General features: G+C 37.9%; 1 protein-coding gene across 3 annotated transcripts in view; it reads left to right on the top strand.

Annotated features, from left to right (window-relative positions):
• LOC110458458 (adenylate cyclase type 2-like) overlaps positions 1-26,967 on the top strand; it is a 91,878-nt gene extending 64,911 nt beyond the window's left edge. For 2 of the 3 annotated variants that reach the window (XM_021510158.1, XM_021510159.1), the window contains exons 8-24: positions 893-1,179; positions 2,209-2,347; positions 2,563-2,712; positions 3,128-3,136; positions 11,422-11,477; positions 11,701-11,781; positions 15,239-15,403; positions 16,255-16,345; positions 18,881-19,015; positions 19,756-19,848; positions 23,117-23,271; positions 23,703-23,793; positions 24,474-24,632; positions 25,208-25,354; positions 25,562-25,778; positions 26,260-26,384; positions 26,803-26,967. In XM_021510158.1, the coding sequence (XP_021365833.1) occupies positions 893-1,179; positions 2,209-2,347; positions 2,563-2,712; positions 3,128-3,136; positions 11,422-11,477; positions 11,701-11,781; positions 15,239-15,403; positions 16,255-16,345; positions 18,881-19,015; positions 19,756-19,848; positions 23,117-23,271; positions 23,703-23,793; positions 24,474-24,632; positions 25,208-25,354; positions 25,562-25,778; positions 26,260-26,384; positions 26,803-26,949 (2,247 nt within the window). In that variant the 3' untranslated portion in view covers positions 26,950-26,967. The remainder of the gene's footprint in view (positions 1-892; positions 1,180-2,208; positions 2,348-2,562; positions 2,713-3,127; positions 3,137-11,421; positions 11,478-11,700; positions 11,782-15,238; positions 15,404-16,254; positions 16,346-18,880; positions 19,016-19,755; positions 19,849-23,116; positions 23,272-23,702; positions 23,794-24,473; positions 24,633-25,207; positions 25,355-25,561; positions 25,779-26,259; positions 26,385-26,802) is intronic. The other variant, XM_021510160.1, reaches the window with a different exon arrangement.
• The last annotated feature ends 217 nt before the right edge of the window (positions 26,968-27,184 follow it).

Below are 27,184 nucleotides of genomic sequence, written 5' to 3'. Positions count from 1 at the left end.
CGGAATACTGGTGGTTTTATCCTCGTGTATAACTCTATGTCTACGTACGGAATACTTGTGGTTTTATCCTCGTGTATAACTCTGTCTATGTTTACAGAACACTCGTGTTTTTATCCTCGACCTGACTAGCTGTGACATTTATGTGATTGCTTGTCGTCTATTTGGGAGTTGTTACTTATATTTAAAGCATTTATAATCCTTCCTAGTGTTATTCCTATCCAGGGTTGACCTTGACAGCCTCATCAAGATAAGTTTATTCTATTGTAATGTGATACAGCACATTCCTGTCCTGTTGAACTTTGATGAATTAGTTTGTATTACTTATTAATTCCAGACATACTTATACAGTTAGCTACAACACTACATGTTAATCTTGTGGTTATAATACTGGTGTCTGTATACACACCGTGACCCTAGCAAATGTAATAATTTAATAACGTATGTACAATCAAACATATACCTGACTATGACGTTCAGAAGCGGCAGGTTAAATATCTGTTTATTTAGGGCAACTAAAATAAAATTAAAACATTAAAATCATGGACAGGAAATCCTTCTTTTCCTCAGGTACACTGTATAGGGCAACAAGTGTTTGGTCTTAACCTTTGATAACTGATGTGTTGACCTTGACCACCAAACCTTTGATAACTGATGTGTTGACCTTGACCAGACCATAGGGACATGTAGTTATTTTTTGTGACTTTGAGATATGACCTGTAATGGCTCTTATTTTGACCTTGGCCTCAGGACCTTAGTGACCTTGTTAGCATGTTATGTTAAGTAACTTTAAAATGACCTTTAATGACTTGTTTTGACCTGTACCAGTTCTTGGTGACCTGGTGGTACGCCATGTTAAATGACCTTGACCTGACTTTTGGTGACCTTGTTCTAGAAACACCAGTGTATGCGGATTAAGATTCTTGGAGATTGCTACTATTGTGTATGTGGACTGCCCCTCCCCAACCCAAAGCATGCTATCAACTGTGTAAACATGGGCCTCAAGATGATCGAGGCCATTCGAGAGGTGCGGGAGGCCACAGGGGTCAACGTGGACATGCGGATCGGTATTCACAGCGGCATGGTGCTGAGTGGAGTGCTAGGTCTCTCTAAGTGGCAGTATGATGTCTGGTCAGATGACGTCACGCTGGCCAACCACATGGAGTCAGGAGGCCTTCCTGGGTAAGTTGTAGGGTCATAGGGTTCAGTAAGGACTACCTAGGTAAGGTGTAGGGTCATAGGGTTTATTTAAGATTACCTGGGTAAGCTGTAGGGTCATAGGGTTCATTTAGGATTACCTGGATAAGTTATAGGGTCATGGGGTTCATTTAGGCCTAACTGGGTAAGTTGTAGAGTCATGTGTTAATTTAGGATTACCTGGGTAATTTGTAGGGTCATAGGGTTCAGTAAGGACTACCTGGGTAAGTTGTAGGGTCATAGGGTTCATTTAGGATTACCTCGGTAAGTTGTAGAGTCATGGGTTCATTTAGGATTACCCGGGTAAGTTGTAGGGTCATGGGGTTCATTAAGGATTACCTGGGTAAGTTGTAGGGTCATGGGGTTCAGTTAGGATTACCTGGGTAAGTTGTAGGGTCATAGGGTTCATTTAGGATTACCTGGGTAAGTTGTATGGTCATGGGGTTCATTGAGGATTACCTGGGTAAGTTGTAGGGTCATGGGGTTCATTTAGGACTACCTGTGTAAGTTGTAGGGTCATGGGGTTCAGTTAGGATTACCTGGGTAAGTTGTAGGGTCATAACTCTGTTGTGTTTGCTCATTTGCATATAACATCTATTTCAATGAAGACATAGTGATTGTCACATGTAGATGACTGACAGTTTTATCTGTATATAAGATAGTGGTAGATTTGATATGTTTGCTTTGCCTAAATTCAAACAGACATAAAAAAAAAAGTTATGAGATAATTGTAGTCACTTACAGACATACATATATACTTACATTTGGTGAAGATTGATTGATTATTTCTCCACTTCTTTGAAACAGAATTCTGCGACTTGGAGTGTAATTCTGTCATCAGGATATCTGATATTGACAGACATTGGATACATCATCACAACACAATGTAAAATATAAATGGACTGCAGCAGAAAGCAGACAATAGTCCATGATTTTGATAACCCTTTATAACTCAAAAATCCAACAAAGTGTTTAAATTTCCTCTTGTTTAAAATGTCTTTGCTTTTTTTTCAGAAAAGTCCACATAACAGAAAGCACTCTGAGATTTCTCTCTGAGGAGTTTAAGGTGGAACCAGGAAATGGAGCACGTAGAAATTCCTACCTTTCTGAACATAATGTTGAAACCTTCTTCATCGTCCCTAAAACTAGAGAGGTTCGTCTACAAATACGCTACTTTTGATTCGATATTCATGTCCTGTATAGAAGATTATCAATCAAAATTCAGTTTATAATATTAATAAGAGTGGTACATGTATTTAATACAAGTGTTAAAGGTAAATGAACATCTTGACTATTAGCTGCTGTAACACTTTAGAAATGAGTCTTGGTTCAGCCATTCTGACTGATTCTTGTTGTGTCGTTTTCCAGTTTGATGAGGGAAGGAAGATACGTTCAAGATTTGAGAGTTCACTACGTGCCTCTCTACGAGTAACAAAGTACCTGGAGAGCTGGAATGTGGACAAACCCTTCGCAAATCTCCGTGTTAGCACCATGGCGACAAAGCTTCTCAGTGTCACAGTAAGTCAAAGGGTGTTAGTGTTAGAAAGTAAACAACTGATACCTATTGGTATCCCATCCTTACACAGAACATATGACTTCTACTGATAGAAGTGTATATACTGAAACTATTTATAATGAATTATATAACATAACACCACTTGCACCGTGCAATATTTTGGAATATTGATTTAACTTTCAAAGAATTGTATACAGTATAACTTGGAATACTGCATGAGTTTATTTTTCAAATAAAACAACAGGCTTTGGCTTGAGATTCAACAATATTTGAATGCATTAATATTAAACTGAGTATATGTAAATGGACAGGAAAGTCTGATGCACGGAGAAATTTGTCTGACCCTCCATCGGAGTGGATGCAATTTTACATGACTATTTGAGTAGATGTTTAATGATGTATATTTGTCTTACACAGCTCATTCCTGTAAGTACAGGTAATAGGTTCTTGTTAATGGTTAACATTACTAACATCACAGCACCCCCTATCTCACTAATGCTTGAAGGGGAGACAACTCACAGTTTTTTGCAGCAGTGTTACTGATTAATGTCTTTTTGATTATTTTACAATTTCATTTGGTGTTGGAGAATGTTTTCATATTTGATTAACAGCTTTTGCTGCATTGGTTTTAGCTCACATAGCACAAATTACCTAAGAGCTTTTTCCATGGTGCAATGTTCGTTATCCTCAGCAATTCTTTCTTTAAACAACTTTTTAAAGAACATATAAGGCCGGATTAGTAAACTGCTTTTTTGAGGTGAACACTATAAAGTGTGTTCAAGCACAGGTCAAGTTGATTAAATAGATGACTTTGACCTATATTTATTATCAAAGGTCACAGGTCAAATTTGTAAAAATTCAATTAACAAAAAAAGTCACGAAATTAACCATTTTGGCCCCCTTTTTCATTAACATGCCATCGAAATTGCATTTACTATGATGTATGAATTGACCGTGATTCTGGTATAATTTATAGCAATCTTATACCAGTAACATGTGACAAATGATGGTTGTATAGGTAATAATCTTATAATTACAATTCAAGTGTCTAGAATGAAGTTCAAACATTTTTCGGAGATTTCATTAATAAATATATTGTATTTAATCCATTATTTGTGGTGGTAATTGAAAGTATTTTAATGAGTTTGTTTGTTTCACAGGTGTTTGAATTGCTTGCCCCCTTTTATAGGCTACTACTACATGTTGTACCTGTACTGTAGGACATATAAAACATCCTTTAGAACTATTTATAGTTGAATCTATTTTTGTGATGGGGTTGCCAGCCAATTCAAACACCTGTGGCATTTGTAGAAGTTATATGAGATGAATGTATCAGAATATTTGGAATGGGTATAGCAGCTGTAGATAGTTAAATGCTGTAGAGGAACTTATAATCACTAACTAAAGCAGGTTTCGCTTTCAGTTCACCTAGTAATGCACTTCTCATTTGCACCACTGCTTTACAATGCACTCAATTTATTTACAGTAACTACCCTAACAGATAGTTGTACCACAGTAACCCTACTAATAGAGAGTTCTGACATAGAAACCATCCTAACAAGGAGTTCTGACATAGAAACCATCCTAACAAGGAGTTCTGACATAGAAACCATCCTAACAAGGAGTTCTGACACAGTTACCATCCTAACAATGAGTTCTGACACAGTTACCATCCTAACAATGAGTTCTGACATAGAAACCATCCTAACAAGGAGTTCTGACACAGTTACCATCCTAACAATGAGTTCTGACACAGTTACCATCCTAACAATGAGTTCTGACACAGTTACCATCCTAACAATGAGTTCTGACACAGTTACCATCCTAACAATGAGTTCTGACACAGTTACCATCCTAACAATGAGTTCTGACATAGAAACCATCCTAACAAGGAGTTCTGACACAGTTACCATCCTAACAATGAGTTCTGACACAGTTACCATCCTAACAATGAGTTCTGACACAGTTACCATCCTAACAATGAGTTCTGACACAGTTACCATCCTAACAATGAGTTCTGACACAGTTACCATCCTAACAATGAGTTCTGACACAGTTACCATCCTAACAATGAGTTCTGACACAGTTACCATCCTAACAATGAGTTCTGACACAGTTACCATCCTAACAATGAGTTCTGACACAGTTACCATCCTAACAATGAGTTCTGACACAGTTACCATCCTAACAATGAGTTCTGACACAGTTACCATCCTAACAATGAGTTCTGACACAGTTACCATCCTAACAATGAGTTCTGACATAGAAACCATCCTAACAATGAGTTCTGACACAGTTACCATCCTAACAATGAGTTCTGACACAGTTACCATCCTAACAATGAGTTCTGACATAGAAACCATCCTAACAAGGAGTTCTGACACAGTTACCATCCTAACAATGAGTTCTGACACAGTTACCATCCTAACAATGAGTTCTGACACAGTTACCATCCTAACAATGAGTTCTGACACAGTTACCATCCTAACAATGAGTTCTGACATAGAAACCATCCTAACAAGGAGTTCTGACACAGTTACCATCCTAACAATGAGTTCTGACACAGTTACCATCCTAACAATGAGTTCTGACACAGTTACCATCCTAACAATGAGTTCTGACACAGTTACCATCCTAACAATGAGTTCTGACACAGTTACCATCCTAACAATGAGTTCTGACATAGAAACCATCCTAACAAGGAGTTCTGACACAGTTACCATCCTAACAATGAGTTCTGACACAGTTACCATCCTAACAATGAGTTCTGACATAGAAACCATCCTAACAATGAGTTCTGACACAGTTACCATCCTAACAATGAGTTCTGACACAGTTACCATCCTAACAATGAGTTCTGACATAGAAACCATCCTAACAAGGAGTTCTGACACAGTTACCATCCTAACAATGAGTTCTGACACAGTTACCATCCTAACAATGAGTTCTGACATAGTTACCATCCTAACAATGAGTTCTGACACAGTTACCATCCTAACAATGAGTTCTGACACAGTTACCATCCTAACAATGAGTTCTGACATAGTTACCATCCTAACAATGAGTTCTGACACAGTTACCATCCTAACAATGAGTTCTGACACAGTTACCATCCTAACAATGAGTTCTGACACAGTTACCATCCTAACAATGAGTTCTGACACAGTTACCATCCTAACAATGAGTTCTGACACAGTTACCATCCTAACAATGAGTTCTGACACAGTTACCATCCTAACAATGAGTTCTGACACAGTTACCATCCTAACAATGAGTTCTGACACAGTTACCATCCTAACAATGAGTTCTGACACAGTTACCATCCTAACAATGAGTTCTGACACAGTTACCATCCTAACAATGAGTTCTGACACAGTTACCATCCTAACAATGAGTTCTGACACAGTTACCATCCTAACAATGAGTTCTGACACAGTTACCATCCTAACAATGAGTTCTGACACAGTTACCATCCTAACAATGAGTTCTGACACAGTTACCATCCTAACAATGAGTTCTGACACAGTTACCATCCTAACAATGAGTTCTGACACAGTTACCATCCTAACAATGAGTTCTGACACAGTTACCATCCTAACAATGAGTTCTGACATAGTTACCATCCTAACAATGAGTTCTGACACAGTTACCATCCTAACAATGAGTTCTGACACAGTTACCATCCTAACAATGAGTTCTGACACAGTTACCATCCTAACAATGAGTTCTGACACAGTTACCATCCTAACAATGAGTTCTGACACAGTTACCATCCTAACAATGAGTTCTGACACAGTTACCATCCTAACAATGAGTTCTGACACAGTTACCATCCTAACAATGAGTTCTGACACAGTTACCATCCTAACAATGAGTTCTGACACAGTTACCATCCTAACAATGAGTTCTGACACAGTTACCATCCTAACAATGAGTTCTGACACAGTTACCATCCTAACAATGAGTTCTGACACAGTTACCATCCTAACAATGAGTTCTGACATAGAAACCATCCTAACAAGGAGTTCTGACACAGTTACCATCCTAACAATGAGTTCTGACACAGTTTACCATCCTAACAATAAGTTCTGACACAGTTTACCATCTTAACAATGAGTTCTGACACAGTTATCATCCTAACAATGAGTTCTGACACAGTTATCATCCTAACAAAGAGTTCTGACACAGTTTACCATCCTAACAATGAGTTCTGACACAGTTTACCATCCTAACAATGAGTTCTGACACAGTTACCATCCTAACAATGAGTTATGACACAGTTACCATCCTAACAATTGGTTCTGACATAGTTACCATCCTAACAATGAGTTCTGACACAGTTATCATCCTAACAATGAGTTCTGACACAGTTTACCATCCTAACAATGAGTTCTGACACAGTTACCCTCCTAACAATGAGTTCTGACACAGTTTACCATCCTAACAATGAGTTCTAAAACAGTTTACCATCCTAACAATGAGTTCTGACACAGTTACCATCCTAACAATGAGTTCTGACACAGTTTACCATCCTAACAATAAGTTCTGACACAGTTTACCATCCTAACAATGAGTTCTGACACAGTAATCATCCTAACAATGAGTTCTGACACAGTTATCATCCTAACAAAGAGTTCTGACACAGTTTACCATCCTAACAATGAGTTCTGACACAGTTACCATCCTAACAATTAGTTCTGACACAGTTACCATCCTAACAATGAGTTCTGACACAGTTATCATCCTAACAATGAGTTCTGAAACAGTTTACCATCCTAACAATGAGTTCTGACACAGTTCCCATCCTAACAATGAGTTCTGACACAGTTACCCTCCTAACAATGAGTTCTGACACAGTTTACCATCCTAACAATGAATTATGACACAGTTATCATCCTAACAGTGAGTTCTGACACAGTTACGATCCTAACAATGAGTTCTGACACAGTTACAATCCTATCAATGAGTTCTGACGCAGTTACCATCCTAACAATAAGTTCTGATACAGTTTCCATCCTAACAATGAGTTCTGACACAGTTCCCATCCTAACAATGAGTTCTGACACAGTTACGATCCTTACAATGAGTTCTGACACAGTTACAATCCTATCAATGAGTTCTGACGCAGTTACCATCCTAACAATAAGTTCTGATACAGTGACCATCCTAACAATGAGTTCTGACACAGTTATCATCCTAACAATGAGTTCTGAAACAGTTTACCATCCTAACAATGAGTTCTGACACAGTTACCATCCTGACAATGAGTTCTGACACAGTTACCATCCTAACAATAAGTTCTGATACAGTTACCATCCTAACAATGAGTTCTGACACAGTTACCATCCTAACTATGAGTTCTGACACAGTTACCGTCCTGACAATGAGTTCTGACACAGTTTATCATCCTAACAATATAGTTCTGACATATTTACCTCAAACAGAGTTTTGACACAGTTTACCGTCCTAATATTGCGTCACTCATGATTTCAGTCCTGTACAGGATACACACTGCAGCACCATTTACCCAATTCACATTGACTTCACACATTCACACTTGCTATCAACCCAGTGTGATAATACACCCACATAATGTGTGACTAAGCTTGTTCTTTAGGCTGTGCTTTAGAAGATAGAGCTTGTGCTGATTAGAAGTTTTATATAAGGGCAGCTACTTGTGGTATATTAGGGATATATTGTAGAAATTACTCACTTAATTATATAGTAACACAGCAATTACTTAGTAATGTCTTAATTACCAGTTAAAAGTAACACATTATTTACTATTTAGCAATGGCAGTTACAGTTGTGTGATCATGCAACGCACCAAAAATTACTGTGCGCACCTCGTGCATAGATAATGCAAACTCTGACTGCACATAGATGTGCAATTTAAAAATTGATCTCCCCGTTATGTTCACATGTGTGCAGTATGGTAAGAATGGTTGATCGATGTTACAGAATAAAAAAATGTGTGACATAAGGTACATTGTACGCATTAAATATCTGATCGGTATAATTTGCACTTAATCTATTCTTCAATGCACATTATCACAATGACTGCAAAACTATCTATATTTATAATGGAGTTGACCATCAATTATAGGTCATCAGTGATTTGACAGTTATAAAAAAATCGACTGGACATTGCCTGTGTTAATTATGCCAGTTACAATTTATGTAAAAAAATCACACCTTCTTAACGGTTGATAAACACACGACATGTACCCAATACCTGTTAATTAACCTAGGTAACAGCTAAGACTGCTTCTCCCTACAGTACGTATACCTATATAACCATATATCTACACAGGTTTCGAATAAGGTCGTTTCAAAACAATTTTGTTCAATAAACGTGATATATCAATTTCTGGTATCTATTACTCCACAGTTTTTCATAATTTGAACATTGTCTACACACCGCACATCATGTAACATTGTGCGATCTCACAACTGTACTATGGTAACACCATAAACACAATAGCAACACCACAATCACTATGGTAACACCACAATCACAATAGCAACACCACAATCACTATGGTAACACCACAATCACAATAGCAACACCACAATCACTATGGTAACACCACAATCACAATAGCAACACCACAATCACTATGGTAACACCACAATCACAATAGCAACACCACAATCACTATGGTAACACCACAATCACAATAGCAACACCACAATCACTATGGTAACACCACAATCACAATAGCAACACCACAATCACTATGGTAACACCACAATCACAATAACAACACCACAATCACTATATTAATACCACAATCACTATGGCAACACCACAATCACAATAGCAACACCACAATCACTATGGTTACACCACAATCACTTTGGTAACACCACATTCACTATAGTAACACCGAAATCACTATAGCAACACCACAATCGCTATAGTAACACCGCAATCACTATGGTAACACCACAGTCACAACAGTAACACCACAATCACTATTGTTACACCACAGTCACAATAGCAACACCACAATCACTATAGTAACATCGCAATCACAATAGCAACACCACAATCACTATGGTTACACCACAATCACTTTGGTAACACCACATTCACTATAGTAACACCGAAATCACTATAGCAACACCACAATCACAATAGCAACACCACAATCAATATTGCAACACCACAGTCACTATTGCAACACCACAGTGACAATAGTAACACCACAATCACTATAGTAACACCGCAATCACAATAGCAACACCACAATCAATATTGCAACACCACAGTCACTATTGCAACACCACAGTGACAATAGTAACACCACAATCACTATAGTAACACCGCAATCACTATGGTAACACCACAGTCACAACAGTAACACCACAATAACTTTGGTAACACCAAAGTCACAATAGCAACACCACAATCACTATAGTAATACCACAATCACAATAGCAACACCACACTCACTATAGCCACACCATAATCACTATAGTAACACCACAATCACTATAGTAACACCACAATCACAATAGCAACACCACAATCAATATTGCAACACCACAGTCACTATTGCAACACCACAGTGACAATAGTAACACCACAATCACTATAGTAACACCGCAATCACTATGGTAATACCACAATCACTATAGTTATACCACATTCACAATAGCAACACCACAATCACTATAGTAATACCACAATCACTATAGCAACACCGCAATCACTATAGCAACACCACAGTCACAATAGTAACACCACAATCACTTTAGTAACACCACACTCACTATAGTAATACTGCAATCACTATAATAACACCACAGTTACTATGGTAACACCACAGTCACAATAGCATAACCACAGTCACTATAGCAACAACAAAGTCATAATAGTAACACCACTGTCATTATAGTAACACCACAATCAATATAACCACAGTCACTATTGTAACACCACAGTCACTATTGTAACACAACTGTCATTATAGTAACACCACAATCAATACAGTAACACCACAGTTACTATAGTAACATTTATGTTAGTATTGCCAAAGTTACTATAGTAACACTAATGTTAGTATTGCCACAGTAACTATAGTAACATCAATGTTAGTATTGCCACTGTTACTATACTAACACTAATGATAGTATTGCCACAGTTACTATAGTAACACTAATGCTAGTATTGCCAAAGTTACTATAGTAACACTAATGTTAGTATTGCCACAGTAACTATAGTAACACCAATGTTAGTATTGGCACAGTTACTATAGTAACACTAATGCTAGTATTGCCAAAGTTACTATAGTAACACTAATGTTAGTATTGCCACAGTAACTATAGTAACACCAATGTTAGTATTGCCAAAGTTACTATAGTAACAACTATATGACTTATCTTCAAAGTCATCTTAAAATATATATATATATATATATATATATATATATATATCTTCACAACATTAAAAAATTAATCCTTTAATCTGCTATAATTATTGATCTGCTATGTTATAATTATTATAATGTGTTATTACCTGTTGATGTATCTGGCCATGTCATAACTTGGTTGGTTTTAACTTTAGTCAAATTGTCACTGTATTTTACATATACTCAGTGACATAACAACATGTCTGGAACTTGGAAAATAGCTTGTTTTTGTGACAATATCTGTGCAATGTTATACTTGTATGCATATAATTATCACACTGGTTGGTGTTTTAGAGCCTGGCATTTCTTGACTCTAACTTGGTGCTCAACTCCATCGTGGACGACCAAAGGTAGGTTCTTCAGCCTTTGTTTGAGAGAAGAGCAATTTTTTTAAATGAGAAAAAAAAAATGAAAAATCACTCGTATCAAAGATAAATTTGTTCCATCTAATAAAAGAAGCTTTGAACCAAAAGGGTTTCTTAGGAATAAAAAAACGAAAACATCAAGCTGTCAAGGACAGACGTTTTAGTCGTGCAGGGATATGTAATTAAATGTACATAATTTTATCCCCAGTGTGGTAGCCATGAGTCAGCAGTTTCAGGGAGAAGTCAATGCAGAGCTGGCGAGGAAGTCCAAGGACCTGGGCAAGAAAAGGTAAAGGTGTTAAGTTAGACATGCCAGATTGTATTAAGATCAGTTCTACTGTGTCAAACAGGATACTTGAAGTAAGATCATATGCAGGTTTGTTAAACTGAGCTACGGTCATAGGTTATGAGAAAGACAAACTTAATTACGGTCTATGTACCTATACATCAAGTCAAGGGAGTTAAAAGGAATCATTAACTCATTCGTTCCTACATCTATAAACTAGACTTTCACAGTCTTTGATTTGGTAAGGTTCAAATATGACTTTAGGGGTAAATGGGTGAAAGGCCAGGATGTTGCCAAGACGTCATCAATAAGGTTGTAGCTTGTCCGTTTGGGCCAGATATGTTGCTACTAAGGAGTCATCAATAAGGTTGTTGCTTGTCCGTTTGGGCCAGATATGTTGCTGCTAAGGAGTCATCAATAAGGTTGTTGCTTGTCAATTTGGGCCAGATATGTTGCTAAGGAATCATCAATAAGGTTGTTGCTTGTCCATTTGGGCCAGATATGCTGCTAAGGAGTTATCAATAAGGTTGTTGCTTGTTCGTTTGGGCCAGATATGTTGCTAAGGAATCAATAAGGTTGTTGCTTGTGCGTTTGGGCCAGATATGCTGCTAAGGGGTCATCAATAAGGTTGTTTCTTGTCCGTTTGGGCCAGATATGTTGCTAAGGAATCAATAAGGTTGTTGCTTGTCTGTTTGGGCCAGATATGCTGCTAAGGAGTCATCAATAAGGTTGTTTCTTGTCCGTTTGGGCCAGATATGTTGCTAAGGAATCATCAATAAGGTTGTTGCTTGTCCGTTTGGGCCAGATATTATGCTGCTAAGGAGTCATCAATAAGGTTGTTGCTTGTCCGTTTGGGCCAGATATGTTGCTAAGGAATCATCAATAAGGTTGTTGCTTGTCCGTTTGGGCCAGATATGTTGCTGCTAAGGAGTCATCAATAAGGTTGTTGCTTGTCCGTTTGGGCCAGATATGTTGCTAAGGAATCATCAATAAGGTTGTTGCTTGTCCGTTTGGGCCAGATATGTTGCTGCTAAGGAGTCATCAATAAGGTTGTTGCTTGTCCGTCTGGGCCAGATATGTTGTTAAGGAATCATCAATAAGGTTATTGCTTGTCCGTTTGGGCCAGATATGTTGCTGCTAAGGAGTCATCACTAAGGTTGTTGCTTGTCCGTTTGGGCGATATATGTTGCTAAGGAATCATCACTAAGGTTGTTGCTTGTCCGTCTGGGCCAGATATGTTGTTAAGGAATCATCAATAAGGTTGTTGCTTGTCCGTTTGGGCCATATATGTTGCTAAGGAATCATCAATAAGGTTGTTGCCTGTCCGTTTGGGCCAGATATGTTGCTGCTAAGGAGTCATCAATAAGGTTGTTGCTTGTCCGTTTGGGCCAGATATGTTGCTAAGGAATCATCAATAAGGTTGTTGCTTGTCCGTTTGGGCCAGATATGTTGCTGCTAAGGAGTCATCAATAAGGTTGTTGCTTGTCCGTTTGGGCCAGATATGTTGCTAAGGAATCATCAATAAGGTTGTTGCTTGTCCGTTTGGGCCAGATATGTTGCTAAGGAATCATCAATAAGGTTGTTGCTTGTCCGTTTGGGCCAGATATGTTGCTAAGGAGTCATCAATAAGGTTGTTGCTTGTCCGTTTGGGCCAGATATGTTGCTAAGGAGTCATCAATAAGGTTGTTGCTTGTCCGTTTGGGCCAGATATGTTGCTAAGGAGTCATCAATAAGGTTGTTGCTTGTCCGTTTGGGCCAGATATGTTGCTAAGGAGTCATCAATAAGGTTGTTGCTTGTCCGTTTGGGCCAGATATGTTGCTAAGGAGTCATCAATAAGGTTGTTGCTTGTCCGTTTGGGCCAGATATGTTGCTAAGGAGTCATCAATAAGGTTGTTGCTTGTCCGTTTGGGCCAGATATGTTGCTAAGGAGTCATCAATAAGGTTGTTGCTTGTCCGTTTGGGCCAGATATGTTGCTAAGGAGTCATCAATAAGGTTGTTGCTTGTCCGTTTGGGCCAGATATGTTGCTAAGGAGTCATCAATAAGGTTGTTGCTTGTCCGTTTGGGCCAGATATGTTGCTAAGGAATCATCAATAAGGTTGTTGCTTGTCCGTTTGGGCCAGATATGTTGCTAAGGAGTCATCAATAAGGTTGTTGCTTGTCCGTTTGGGCCAGATATGTTGCTAAGGAGTCATCAATAAGGTTGTTGCTTGTCCGTTTGGGCCAGATATGTTGCTAAGGAGTCATCAATAAGGTTGTTGCTTGTCCGTTTGGGCCAGATATGTTGCTAAGGAGTCATCAATAAGGTTGTTGCTTGTCCGTTTGGGCCAGATATGTTGCTAAGGAGTCATCAATAAGGTTGTTGCTTGTCCGTTTGGGCCAGATATGTTGCTAAGGAGTCATCAATAAGGTTGTTGCTTGTCCGTTTGGGCCAGATATGTTGCTAAGGAGTCATCAATAAGGTTGTTGCTTGTCCGTTTGGGCCAGATATGTTGCTAAGGAGTCATCAATAAGGTTGTTGCTTGTCCGTTTGGGCCAGATATGTTGCTAAGGAGTCATCAATAAGGTTGTTGCTTGTCCGTTTGGGCCAGATATGTTGCTAAGGAGTCATCAATAAGGTTGTTGCTTGTCCGTTTGGGCCATATATGTTGCTAAGGAATCATCAATAAGGTTGTTGCTTGTCCGTTTGGGCCATATATGTTGCTAAGGAATCATCAATAAGGTTGTTGCTTGTCCGTTTGGGCCAGATATGTTGCCAGGAAGTCATCAATAAGGTTGCTGATTGTCCGTTTTGGCCAGATGTGTTGCTAAGGAGTCATCAATAAGTCTTTAAGGCCAAGATGTTGCTTAGGAGTCCTTTATGTCAAATAGGTTAACAACGAGACATTACGGTCAAGGTTATTGCAAAGAAAACACTCACATCAAGAATGTTGCTAAAGAGTCATTCAGGTCAAAGATGTTACTGAGAGTTATTTAAGGTCAAGGATGTCTCTTAGGACTCAATAAGGTTTAAAATATTACTTAAATGAGTTGTAAATTTCTAAGATATCACTAAGACATTAAGGCCAAGAATAGTGCTAAGCAATCAGTAAGGTAAAGAATGTTACATAGTACTCAATAAGATGATATACTTACATTACATATTTCAAATTTAGTTAAAATGAAATTATCAGTATACTTCCATCCTTAATAATCCATATTTTGTGTATTATTGATAGGAATCCAAAAATTATACACAACAACAAAAACATCTGTTTGTGCACACCACAATGAAGAACTACTAGAATCAAACAGGCCCTTTATATGTACTTCTTCCAGTAGTCTCATTTTCACAACATGCTTTTATTTCCAGTGTCTATATATACATAAATTTGAACATAAGACTTTCCTCTTTAGTACTAATCATGCCTGACATTGACATTCAAGGTACATTTTCCTGATTTCGTGTTATGTTTTACAGTTCCTGGCGGTCTGAGGGAGACTTTAACTGGCTGCTGTTGACGTTTAAGAATGGGATGGAGAAGGAGTACTCAAAGAGACCTAACCCCTCCTTCAGGATTGGTGTGCTGTGCATCGCTGGTATATTTGTAGCAGTACAGGTCATACAGGTCATCCTATCACTGGGGTAAGTCAAAGGTCATGCAGGTCATCCTGTCACTGGAGTAAATCAAAAGTCATACAGGTCAATATGTCACTGGGGTGAGTCAAAATATACAGGTCATCCTGTCACGGGGGTGAGTCAAAGGTCATCCTATCACTGGGGTGAGTCAAAGGTCATACAGGTCATCCTGTCACTGGGGTAAGTCAAAGGTCATAAAGGTCATTCTGTCACTGGGGTAAGTCAAAGGCCATACAGGTCATCCTGTCACTGGGGTTAGTCAAAGGTCATACAAGTCATCCTGTCACTGGGGTTAGTCAAAGGTCATACAGGTCATCCTGTCACTGGGGTAAGTCAAAGGTCATACAGGTCATCCTGTCACTGGGGTAAGTCAAAGGTCATACAGGTCATCCTGTCACTGGGGTAGGTCAAAGGTCATAAAGGTCATCCTGTAACTGGGGTTAGTCAAAGGCAGTTAAATAGTTCCATAGTTCCTACAGGCTATCTATCAGCATGGTAGGTCAAATGTCATACAGGCTTTTGTGTCACAGGTCACTCTGTCAGACTATGACCAAGGTAAAATGTTATACGGACCATTCTATCAGTATGTGAGTTCAAATGTCATCATGCTCATAATATCTTTATTATATGGTAAAGTTCATACCATTTTTATCAATAACACAATTTTATTGCTGTACATACAATGTTGTCACTAAATCACTGAAAGTCCCTCTTTATATATGTGTCGTAGGTACAACTTCAAAGTTGTTTGTTCAATGAAGCAGAGAGGCTCTTCCAATAAATTGGTAGTTGTAACTGTCAAAATTTGTATTGACCATAAATGATATAGTGTTTAGTGTGCTATTTTTGTGTTGTAGGGTTCTAAGCGGCACCTGGTTTGGAAGTGCTACTGTTGGATTTGCATTCTTTTTATCTGTGATATTCATCTGCTTTATTGGAGACTTCCTGGTAAGTAACCATATAACAACTCTACCTTGGTAGTAACCATGACAACAGGGATTATCTGGTTATTACCATAACAAAAGGGACTACCTGGTTATTACCATAACAACAGGGACTATCTGGTTATTACATAACAACAGGGACTATCTGGTTATTACCATAACAACAGGGATTATCTGGTTATTACCATAACAACAGGGACTATCTGGTTATTACCATAACAACAGGGACTATCTGGTTATTACCATAACAACAGGGACTATCTGGTTATTACCATAACAACAGGGACTATCTGGTTATTACCATAACAACAGGGACTATCTGGTTATTACCATAACAACAGGGACTATCTGGTTATTACCATAACAACAGGGACTATCTGGTTATTACCATAACAACAGGGACTATCTGGTTATTACCATAACAACAGGGACTATCTGGTTATTACCATAACAACAGGGACTATCTGGTTATTACCATAACAACAGGGACTATCTGGTTATTACCATAACAACAGGGACTATCTGGTTATTACCATAACAACAGGGACTATCTGGTTATTACCATAACAACAGGGACTATCTGGTTATTACCATAACAACAGGGACTATCTGGTTATTACCATAACAACAGGGACTATCTGGTTATTACCATAACAACAGGGACTATCTGGTTATTACCATAACAACAGGGACTATCTGGTTATTACCATAACAACAGGGACTATCTGGTTATTACCATAACAACAGGGACTATCTGGTTATTACCATAACAACAGGGACTATCTGGTTATTACCATAACAACAGGGACTATCTGGTTATTACCATAACAACAGGGACTATCTGGTTATTACCATAACAACAGGGACTATCTGGTTATTACCATAACAACAGGGACTATCTGGTTATTACCATAACAACAGGGACTATCTGGTTATTACCATAACAACAGGGACTATCTGGTTATTACCATAACAACAGGGACTATCTGGTTATTACCATAACAACAGGGACTATCTGGTTATTACCATAACAACAGGGACTATCTGGTTATTACCATAACAACAGGGACTATCTGGTTATTACCATAACAACAGGGACTATCTGGTTATTACCATAACAACAGGGACTATCTGGTTATTACCATAACAACAGGGACTATCTGGTTATTACCATAACAACAGGGACTATCTGGTTATTACCATAACAACAGGGACTATCTGGTTATTACCATAACAACAGGGACTATCTGGTTATTACCATAACAACAGGGACTATCTGGTTATTACCATAACAACAGGGACTATCTGGTTATTACCATAACAACAGGGACTATCTGGTTATTACCATAACAACAGGGACTATCTGGTTATTACCATAACAACAGGGACTATCTGGTTATTACCATAACAACAGGGACTATCTGGTTATTACCATAACAACAGGGACTATCTGGTTATTACCATAACAACAGGGACTATCTGGTTATTACCATAACAACAGGGACTATCTGGTTATTACCATAACAACAGGGACTATCTGGTTATTACCATAACAACAGGGACTATCTGGTTATTACCATAACAACAGGGACTATCTGGTTATTACCATAACAACAGGGACTATCTGGTTATTACCATAACAACAGGGACTATCTGGTTATTACCATAACAACAGGGACTATCTGGTTATTACCATAACAACAGGGACTATCTGGTTATTACCATAACAACAGGGACTATCTGGTTATTACCATAACAACAGGGACTATCTGGTTATTACCATAACAACAGGGACTATCTGGTTATTACCATAACAACAGGGACTATCTGGTTATTACCATAACAACAGGGACTATCTGGTTATTACCATAACAACAGGGACTATCTGGTTATTACCATAACAACAGGGACTATCTGGTTATTACCATAACAACAGGGACTATCTGGTTATTACCATAACAACAGGGACTATCTGGTTATTACCATAACAACAGGGACTATCTGGTTATTACCATAACAACAGGGACTATCTGGTTATTACCATAACAACAGGGACTATCTGGTTATTACCATAACAACAGGGACTATCTGGTTATTACCATAACAACAGGGACTATCTGGTTATTACCATAACAACAGGGACTATCTGGTTATTACCATAACAACAGGGACTACCTGGTTATTATCATAACAACAGGGATTATCTGGTTATTACCATAACAACAGATATATATAACTAATCAAGGTCATTGGATACAGTCGGTATAGTTTAATTCATTTACTTTTTTTACATATAATTTATTTACAAACCACAAATAATAAGGTAATTAATTATCAGATCCCAAGAAAGTATTACCCTTTTGTATTTTAGAGTTGAGTCCCTTATTGTTAAGCACTTGGAGTGTCCTAAAAGTAAGAGCACTTATAATCAGGTTTCAAATCATATATGTCTTTTTTTATATATATTTTACTTAGGATTGTAGACACTGGCTGTATGGATATGGTAACATTTCTGAGTGGATGTTGTCTCTGTTGTTAGGTCTCTGAGGACAAGGGAGTGATCATTGGCATTCTTGCCCACCTGTCTGGACTGACCAAGAGGAGCGCACTGGTGCGAATCATCCTGGCCATTCTGTGTGTAGCCGTAGTCTGTGTTTCCTCCATTATCAGTGTGGTCAGTCTCATCTTCTGCATAGTTGTTTTATCTCCATCAACACAACTCACATCGGATCTCAAAATGATCACATGTCTGTACCTTGTGCTTTTTGATATGTTAATAACTAACATAATGACCTTTACATAACCATTGACCTTTGATAGCTCATTGATAATTTTATGGACCTGTAAATCTCCGATAGTTCATTGATAATTTTATGGACCTGTAAACCTCCGATAGTTCATTGATAATTTTACGAACCTGTAAACCCCCGATAGTTCATTGATAATTTTATGGACCTGTAAACCTCCGATAGTGGCTGTTCATTGATAATTTTATGGACCTGTAAATCTCCGATAGTTCATTGATAATTTTATGGACTTGTAAACCTCCGATAGTTCATTGATAATTTTACGAACCTGTAAACCTCCGATAGTTCATTGATAATTTTATGGACCTGTAAACCTCCGATAGTTCATTGATAATTTTACGGACCTGTTAACCTCCGATTGGTAAGCGTTCAACACTAGATCATTCACAGTTGAAATAAAATTACATGGCTAAATGGAAAAAAAATAACTTACATGGTTGTAACTTCTAAATCATATATGAAAATCTCATCAGGCAAGGTACATACTTGCTTGGGAGATTGAATATATCCGAGGCAGTATTTAGCTGGGGTTTAGTCAACAACATACAGTTCTGGTATTGTGATGATATGTCTGATCCCTGTCTTGAGTGATGTGGCCTTGTTTCAGGTGGACTATGATACCTGTGATAACTGTATACTTCTGACCAATGACAGTCTGGTCAACGCCACGGAGGATGTGAAATTTTACGGGGCACCTGTGGTAAGTATTGTAGTAAGTATTGTAGTATAGTACATTATATAAAAAAGTACTTAATCCTCCAAGATCTCCAAGGTTTTGTTAAATCATTTATGCTGTGTTGCAGTATAGTATTGTTTACTATATTACTTTATTGTTACAGTACCTCTGACTTTGACAATAGCAATAATACTTGGTAGGCCAGAGTACTATAGTTTAACAGAATATTACAAGTCTTACCTCAATGGATGTAGCATCCCCAGTACTCAGCATAGCAAAGGTGGCTCTAGGAGTAATAAAATCTCTCATCCCCTTGGGGGTGAGATAGGGGGATCTCAACCCGAGGGGGGAAGATTCTTAATTTGCCAAACACGAGGCTTTGCCGAGTGCTTGGCAACTTAAGAATCTTCCCCCCCCCCCCCCCGAGGGTTGAGATCCCCCTATCTCATTCCCGAGGGGGTGAATGATTATTTTTCTCTTACCCTGTTGTTCATGTCCAAGTGTAAGACGAAGCATATCGTTTGTAAACAGGAACACGTGGATAGCGTATTAATATTATATGTATGCGTCAGACGGTTCATATTTTAAACATTTTAAAATCAATCCAATCTTCTTTGATGTCAAATGTAAACACTACAAGATTAGCAGACGAACTTGTGTATGTATGTGACCACATATATAAAAGTAGTTCTTCTTCCGGGTAACATCAGTGACGTCAGGTTCATTGTGGAGAACGTGCAAAGAGCACGTGTAGCTTGTCTCAACCCTAGGGTGAGACAATGAAATCTCACACCTGTAAAAGTAAGGATAAATCTGTCCAGGGTAAGAGAAAGATTAAACCCTCCCATTGAAATAGAAACACATACATAGTGAAGAATAGTATATCAGCATACTATGTCTGGGACTAGAGGACTAGTGTTAGTGGTAAACCCTACAGTATATTACAGTATATCAGCAGTGTTAGTGGTAAACCCTACAGTATATTACAGTATATCAGCATACTATGGCTGGGACTAGAGGACTAGTGTTAATGGTAAACCCTACAGTATATTACAGTATATCAGCATACTATGGCTGGGACTAGAGGACTTGTGTTAGTGGTAAACCCTACAGTATATTACAGTATATCAGCATACTATGGCTGGGACTTGTGTTAGTGGTAAACCCTACAGTATATTACAGTATATCAGCATACTATGGCTGGGACTTGTGTTAGTGGTAAACCCTACAGTATATTACAGTATATCAGCATACTATGTCTGGGACTTGTGTTAGTGGTAAACCCTACAGTATATTACAGTATATCAGCATACTATGTCTGGGACTAGTGTTAGTGGTAAACCCTACAGTATATTACAGTATATCAGCATACTATGTCTGGGACTTGTGTTAGTGGTAAACCCTACAGTATATTACAGTATATCAGCATACTATGTCTGGGACTAGTGTTAGTGGTAAACCCTACAGTATATTACAGTATATCAGCATACTATGTCTGGGACTAGTGTTAGTGGTAAACCCTACAGTATATTACAGTATATCAGCATACTATGTCTGGGACTAGTGTTAGTGGTAAACCCTACAGTATATTACAGTATATCAGCATACTATGTCTGGGACTAGTGTTAGTGGTAAACCCTACAGTATATTACAGTATATCAGCATACTATGTCTGGGACTAGTGTTAGTGGTAAACCCTACAGTATATTACAGTATATCAGCATACTATGTCTGGGACTAGTGTTAGTGGTAAACCCTACAGTATATTACAGTATATCAGCATACTATGTCTGGGACTAGTGTTAGTGGTAAACCCTACAGTATATTACAGTATATCAGCATACTATGTCTGGGACTAGTGTTAGTGGTAAACCCTACAGTATATTACAGTATATCAGCATACTATGTCTGGGACTAGTGTTAGTGGTAAACCCTACAGTATATTACAGTATATCAGCATACTATGTCTGGGACTAGTGTTAGTGGTAAACCCTACAGTATATTACAGTATATCAGCATACTATGTCTGGGACTAGTGTTAGTGGTAAACCCTACAGTATATTACAGTATATCAGCATACTATGTCTGGGACTAGTGTTAGTGGTAAACCCTACAGTATATTACAGTATATCAGCATACTATGTCTGGGACTAGTGTTAGTGGTAAACCCTACAGTATATTACAGTATATCAGCATACTATGTCTGGGACTAGTGTTAGTGGTAAACCCTACAGTATATTACAGTATATCAGCATACTATGTCTGGGACTAGTGTTAGTGGTAAACCCTACAGTATATTACAGTATATCAGCATACTATGTCTGGGACTAGTGTTAGTGGTAAACCCTACAGTATATTACAGTATATCAGCATACTATGTCTGGGACTAGTGTTAGTGGTAAACCCTACAGTATATTACAGTATATCAGCATACTATGTCTGGGACTAGTGTTAGTGGTAAACCCTACAGTATATTACAGTATATCAGCATACTATGTCTGGGACTAGTGTTAGTGGTAAACCCTACAGTATATTACAGTATATCAGCATACTATGTCTGGGACTAGTGTTAGTGGTAAACCCTACAGTATATTACAGTATATCAGCATACTATGTCTGGGACTAGTGTTAGTGGTAAACCCTACAGTATATTACAGTATATCAGCATACTATGTCTGGGACTAGTGTTAGTGGTAAACCCTACAGTATATTACAGTATATCAGCATACTATGTCTGGGACTAGTGTTAGTGGTAAACCCTACAGTATATTACAGTATATCAGCATACTATGTCTGGGACTAGTGTTAGTGGTAAACCCTACAGTATATTACAGTATATCAGCATACTATGTCTGGGACTTGTGTTAGTGGTAAACCCTACAGTATATTACAGTATATCAGCATACTATGTCTGGGACTTGTGTTAGTGGTAAACCCTACAGTATATTACAGTATATCAGCATACTATGTCTGGGACTAGTGTTAGTGGTAAACCCTACAGTATATTACAGTATATCAGCATACTATGGCTGGGACTTGTGTTAGTGGTAAACCCTACAGTATATTACAGTATATCACTAGTGTGAATTGCCTCGTTAAAGTATAATTACTATATGTTTACTATCTATTACAGTATAATTACTATATGTTTACTATATGTTACAGTATACTTACTATATGTTACAGTATAATTACTATATGTTACAGTATAATTACTATATGTTTACCATACGTTAGGGTATACTTACTATATGTTACAGTATAATTACTATATGTTTACTATATGTTACAGTATTGGACACACATCAGCCTTCTTGGTCTGGCTTCCACCAGTGTCTTCCTGCAGATTGGTTACCTCATCAAAATGGCCATCATGATGGTTGTCATGGTGATGTATAATCTTGTGTTCCACCTGATGCCAGTGTTTGGGACAGATCTACATACACAGTAAGTCTTGCATTGTTAATATCAAAGGACCATAATGATTAAGCAATTGTCATATAAACAAATCATCTCGGGGACAGATTTTCAGATGTCAACCTATAATAAAGAAAAAGAAAAATAGCAAAAAGGGAAAAAATAGTATTATATAAAAAAAAATAAAAAAAATAGGATTTTAACTGTGTTACCTTGTCCTCTTGTCTGAAGAAGTCATACTAACAGCCATTATATGTTGTATCCCACTCGAATGGAAAACCTGTCAGACAAAAGATATTACCTTATATGTTCCTAACAGTTTTCAGATTTACTCGAAATTCAGAATTTCCATTCTAACTTTTGACTAAATTGATGTCATGCATTACATTTTTTCAAGTATATGTACACTTTGTATGATGCATTTATGTATCCTGTGAGTACAAAGTCTACGTATCTTTCAGATTCAGCAATGTGCCTCCTCTAGATTTGACCATAGCAACTTCACTCTTACTGGCGCTCATATACCTGACCTTGTTCTTCATTGACCGACAGGTAAGTCTAAGGTCAAGGTCAGTCACTCATCCTAGCTGTACTCTATCAAACATTGTTCTTCATTGACCGACAGGTAAGTCTAAGATCAAGGTCAGTCACTGTAACTAGCTGTTTTCTATCTTCTAGTATTTTTCTTTACTGACTGACAGGCAAGGTCAGTCACCAAACTAGCTGTCCTCTATCAAACCTTGTTCTTCATTAACCGACAGGTACATTGTTTAAGGTCAAGGTCAGTCACTGTAACTAGCTGTTTTATATCTTCTAGTATTTTTCTTTATTGACTGACAGGCAAGTCTAAGATCAAGGTCAGTCACTCATATTGGCTGTCCTCTACCTGCCATTGTTCTTCATTGACAGACAGGTAAGTTTAAGGTCAATGTCAGCCACTCATATTGGCTGTCCTCTACCTGACATTGTTCTTCATTGACCGACAGGTAAGTCTAAGGTCAAAGTCATCCTGACCTTGCTCTTTATTGATTGACAAGTCAGTGTAAGGTGATCAAGGTCAGTCATCAATAGTTCCTCCTGGAAGGAACATGTATTTCAGTTGCAACAAGGGATGCTGCATGTAACCAATAAAAGTTGTAAGGATAATATTTGTATTCTCCAATGATCGGTGTGACAGATATAATTCTAGGTAAATATTTAGTTTGGACTTTATGAATTGTGCTTGTTTCTAGGTGGAGTATACTAACAGACTTGATTTTCTGTGGAGGCGACAGTTCAATGAGGACACAGAAAATGTCAAGGTCACAGCTGAGGTCAACAAGCAACTACTACAGAACATCCTGCCCCAGCATGTGGCCGAGTACTTCATCAGGGGTACTCGCAAGCATGATGTGAGTATAGTGCTCATCTGTTACTTTGTGACTGTGCTTTTGAAAACTCTTTTGATTTGAATTTAGAAAGTGAACAGTATTGACATTTTAGATATTCTTAATGCACCATTATGTCCGGGTAACTTGTATTATCATCAGAGTGTCTGGAGATGTTGGAATGCTCAATTTCTCTCCTCCTCCCAAATTTACTTGAATATGTATGTCATATAATATAGAGGATTTACAAATGTACCTGTTTTCACAATGGCATGTGTATCAAAAATACTCTGCATAATTTTTCCAGTGTTTACAAATAGTCTCAATATTTCTGTATTTATCTGTTGTTTTGTGCCTGAATGATGATGGTTGCGAGATATTCATGATTGTCTTGCCTTCAGATTAACATGAACATTATCATTTATAAATCTTTTATCAGATTTAGTCTGCTGTAGCTACTGATTTAGTTTATCATAGTAAGTTATTTTATTTAGATCGCATATCAAATTCAGAAATGTGTCTTTTGACCTTCTGTTAGTATTGAATTAAAAACAAAATTATAATTAGAAAACCTGACATTATTGCATTTTAACCCACAGGACATGTACAGCGAGACGTATGGGTGTGTATCAGTCATGTTCGCGTCCATACCAAACTTCCAGGACTTTTATCAACAGAGTGCGGCCAATCGCAACGGTCTCGAGTGTATCAGAGTTCTCAATGAAATCATTGCCGAGTTTGACCAGGTAATTAGAATTTAGAATTCGCTATTTTTACTGGATTTCGTAATTTAAAAAGGTTCCTCATTCAGTTGTAAACCTATTTAGGTAGTCTTTTTCTCTATATAATAAAATCAAGTATTCTATCTTTTGATTTTGATAAGAATTATTTGGCAATAAGTAAGAACGCCATGTATTGTTACACCTGTCTATACCTTGTGTGGTTGTCTCCAGATCTTGTCCATGTCCGGGTTTTCTGCTGTTGAGAAGATAAAAACGATTGGGAGCACATACATGGCTGCCACGGGTCTACAGCCCGGCCGTGAGGATATCATGGACCCTACAGAGAGGCACAACAACATAGTTACCATGACAACATTTGCTTTAAGCATGATGAAGAAGCTTAATGAGATAAATACCCATACTCTTAACCACTTCAAACTCAGGATAGGTAAAGTATTTAATCATGAAATGTCTGATTCTGTTCATTGTTTAGATGAAAATGTCAAGAGTAAAACTTGGTTTTACTATAAAGAAAAATAAACAACTTGTTTTCTTGTAACAAGATGTTTAGTTCACCTGGTAATACACTTTGGGAAGGATATCTTGATCTGAAGTGTTTGCTTGGGGGAGCTTTTAAAGTCCAAAGATATGGTCACTGATACTTTTAGTAGGAAAATCTTAACACCGATATTCCAGCGGTGTAGCAAATCAATTTAAAACAATGGGATGAGGAAATAATTTGATCAACAATTCTTTAGGTTATCTTAAACAACAATTCTCACTTAATACATTACCTGATACAATTTTGCTTTTTAGTTTATCTCGGAAGCTTAATAATACGAAGCAAAATGTGGGATTCTATATGAGACCTTCTGATGGAATTTTTGTGTTGATAAATGTACGTTTGTAACTGTAAATTGTTGTTGTAGGTGTAAACCACGGGGCGGTGATAGCGGGTGTGATCGGGGCCAGGAAACCTCAATATGATATCTGGGGGGACACGGTCAATGTGGCCAGTCGTATGGACAGCTCTGGAGAGATGGGCAAGATACAGGTACGTACAGCTCTGTCCCTACAACTCAACTCAATACAATGTCATGTACATTTAACAACAACATATAAGAGTTCTAAGCTGTATTTTTATCCCTCTGAAATTGTAGGTATTGTATGTACCTTAGATGGTTTATCAAATAAAATGTTGTTCAAACTTAGCTAATCAAGGCCACAAGAGTGAAGAAAGCTCTAGTAGTTATTGGAGGAAACCTATATAACAGTAATGGGAAGATAAAGAACCCTGTAGTAGTTATATATCAACTCATCATTGACATGCGTCTAGCCTAAAGGTCAAAATATGTATGTGTATTATAATTTGTTACACCTCCAGTGTTAGACACTGTGATAAGTTTTCAGTGTTTTTTCTTCTATGTGTAATATGTCTTTATTGCTCTAATTTAATTATACATTGTATTTAGGTACCAGAGACAACAGCACAGTACCTTTTTGATAAGGGGTTCAATATCCATAAAAAGGGCCTCACTAAGATCAAAGGTAAAGACCCAATGACTACTTATTTTGTGTTACCAAAGGTTGACTCACCAGACTCAGTGACCCCTCTATGACCTTTATAACATTCATCTCAAGGTCAAGTCTGCCATTTGGTGCTCTCTGTGATGTGAAGCTGGCCAAACATTCAAGAAACACGTGCCAGCGTATGACCTGATGCACGTGCCACACCTGTCATCTGCATGACCTGGTACATGTGGCACACCTGTCATCTGTATGACCTGGTACATGTGGCCCACCTGTCACCTGTATGACCTGGGACACGGGTCACACCTGTCACCTGTATGACTT

Source organism: Mizuhopecten yessoensis, unplaced genomic scaffold (assembly GCF_002113885.1).
Source record: "Mizuhopecten yessoensis strain PY_sf001 unplaced genomic scaffold, ASM211388v2 scaffold9615, whole genome shotgun sequence".
In the NCBI taxonomy this organism is placed as follows: Eukaryota; Metazoa; Mollusca; class Bivalvia; order Pectinida; family Pectinidae; genus Mizuhopecten; species Mizuhopecten yessoensis.
Note: the sequence above shows the minus strand (reverse complement) of the source record. Positions and strands in the feature narration are given on the sequence as shown.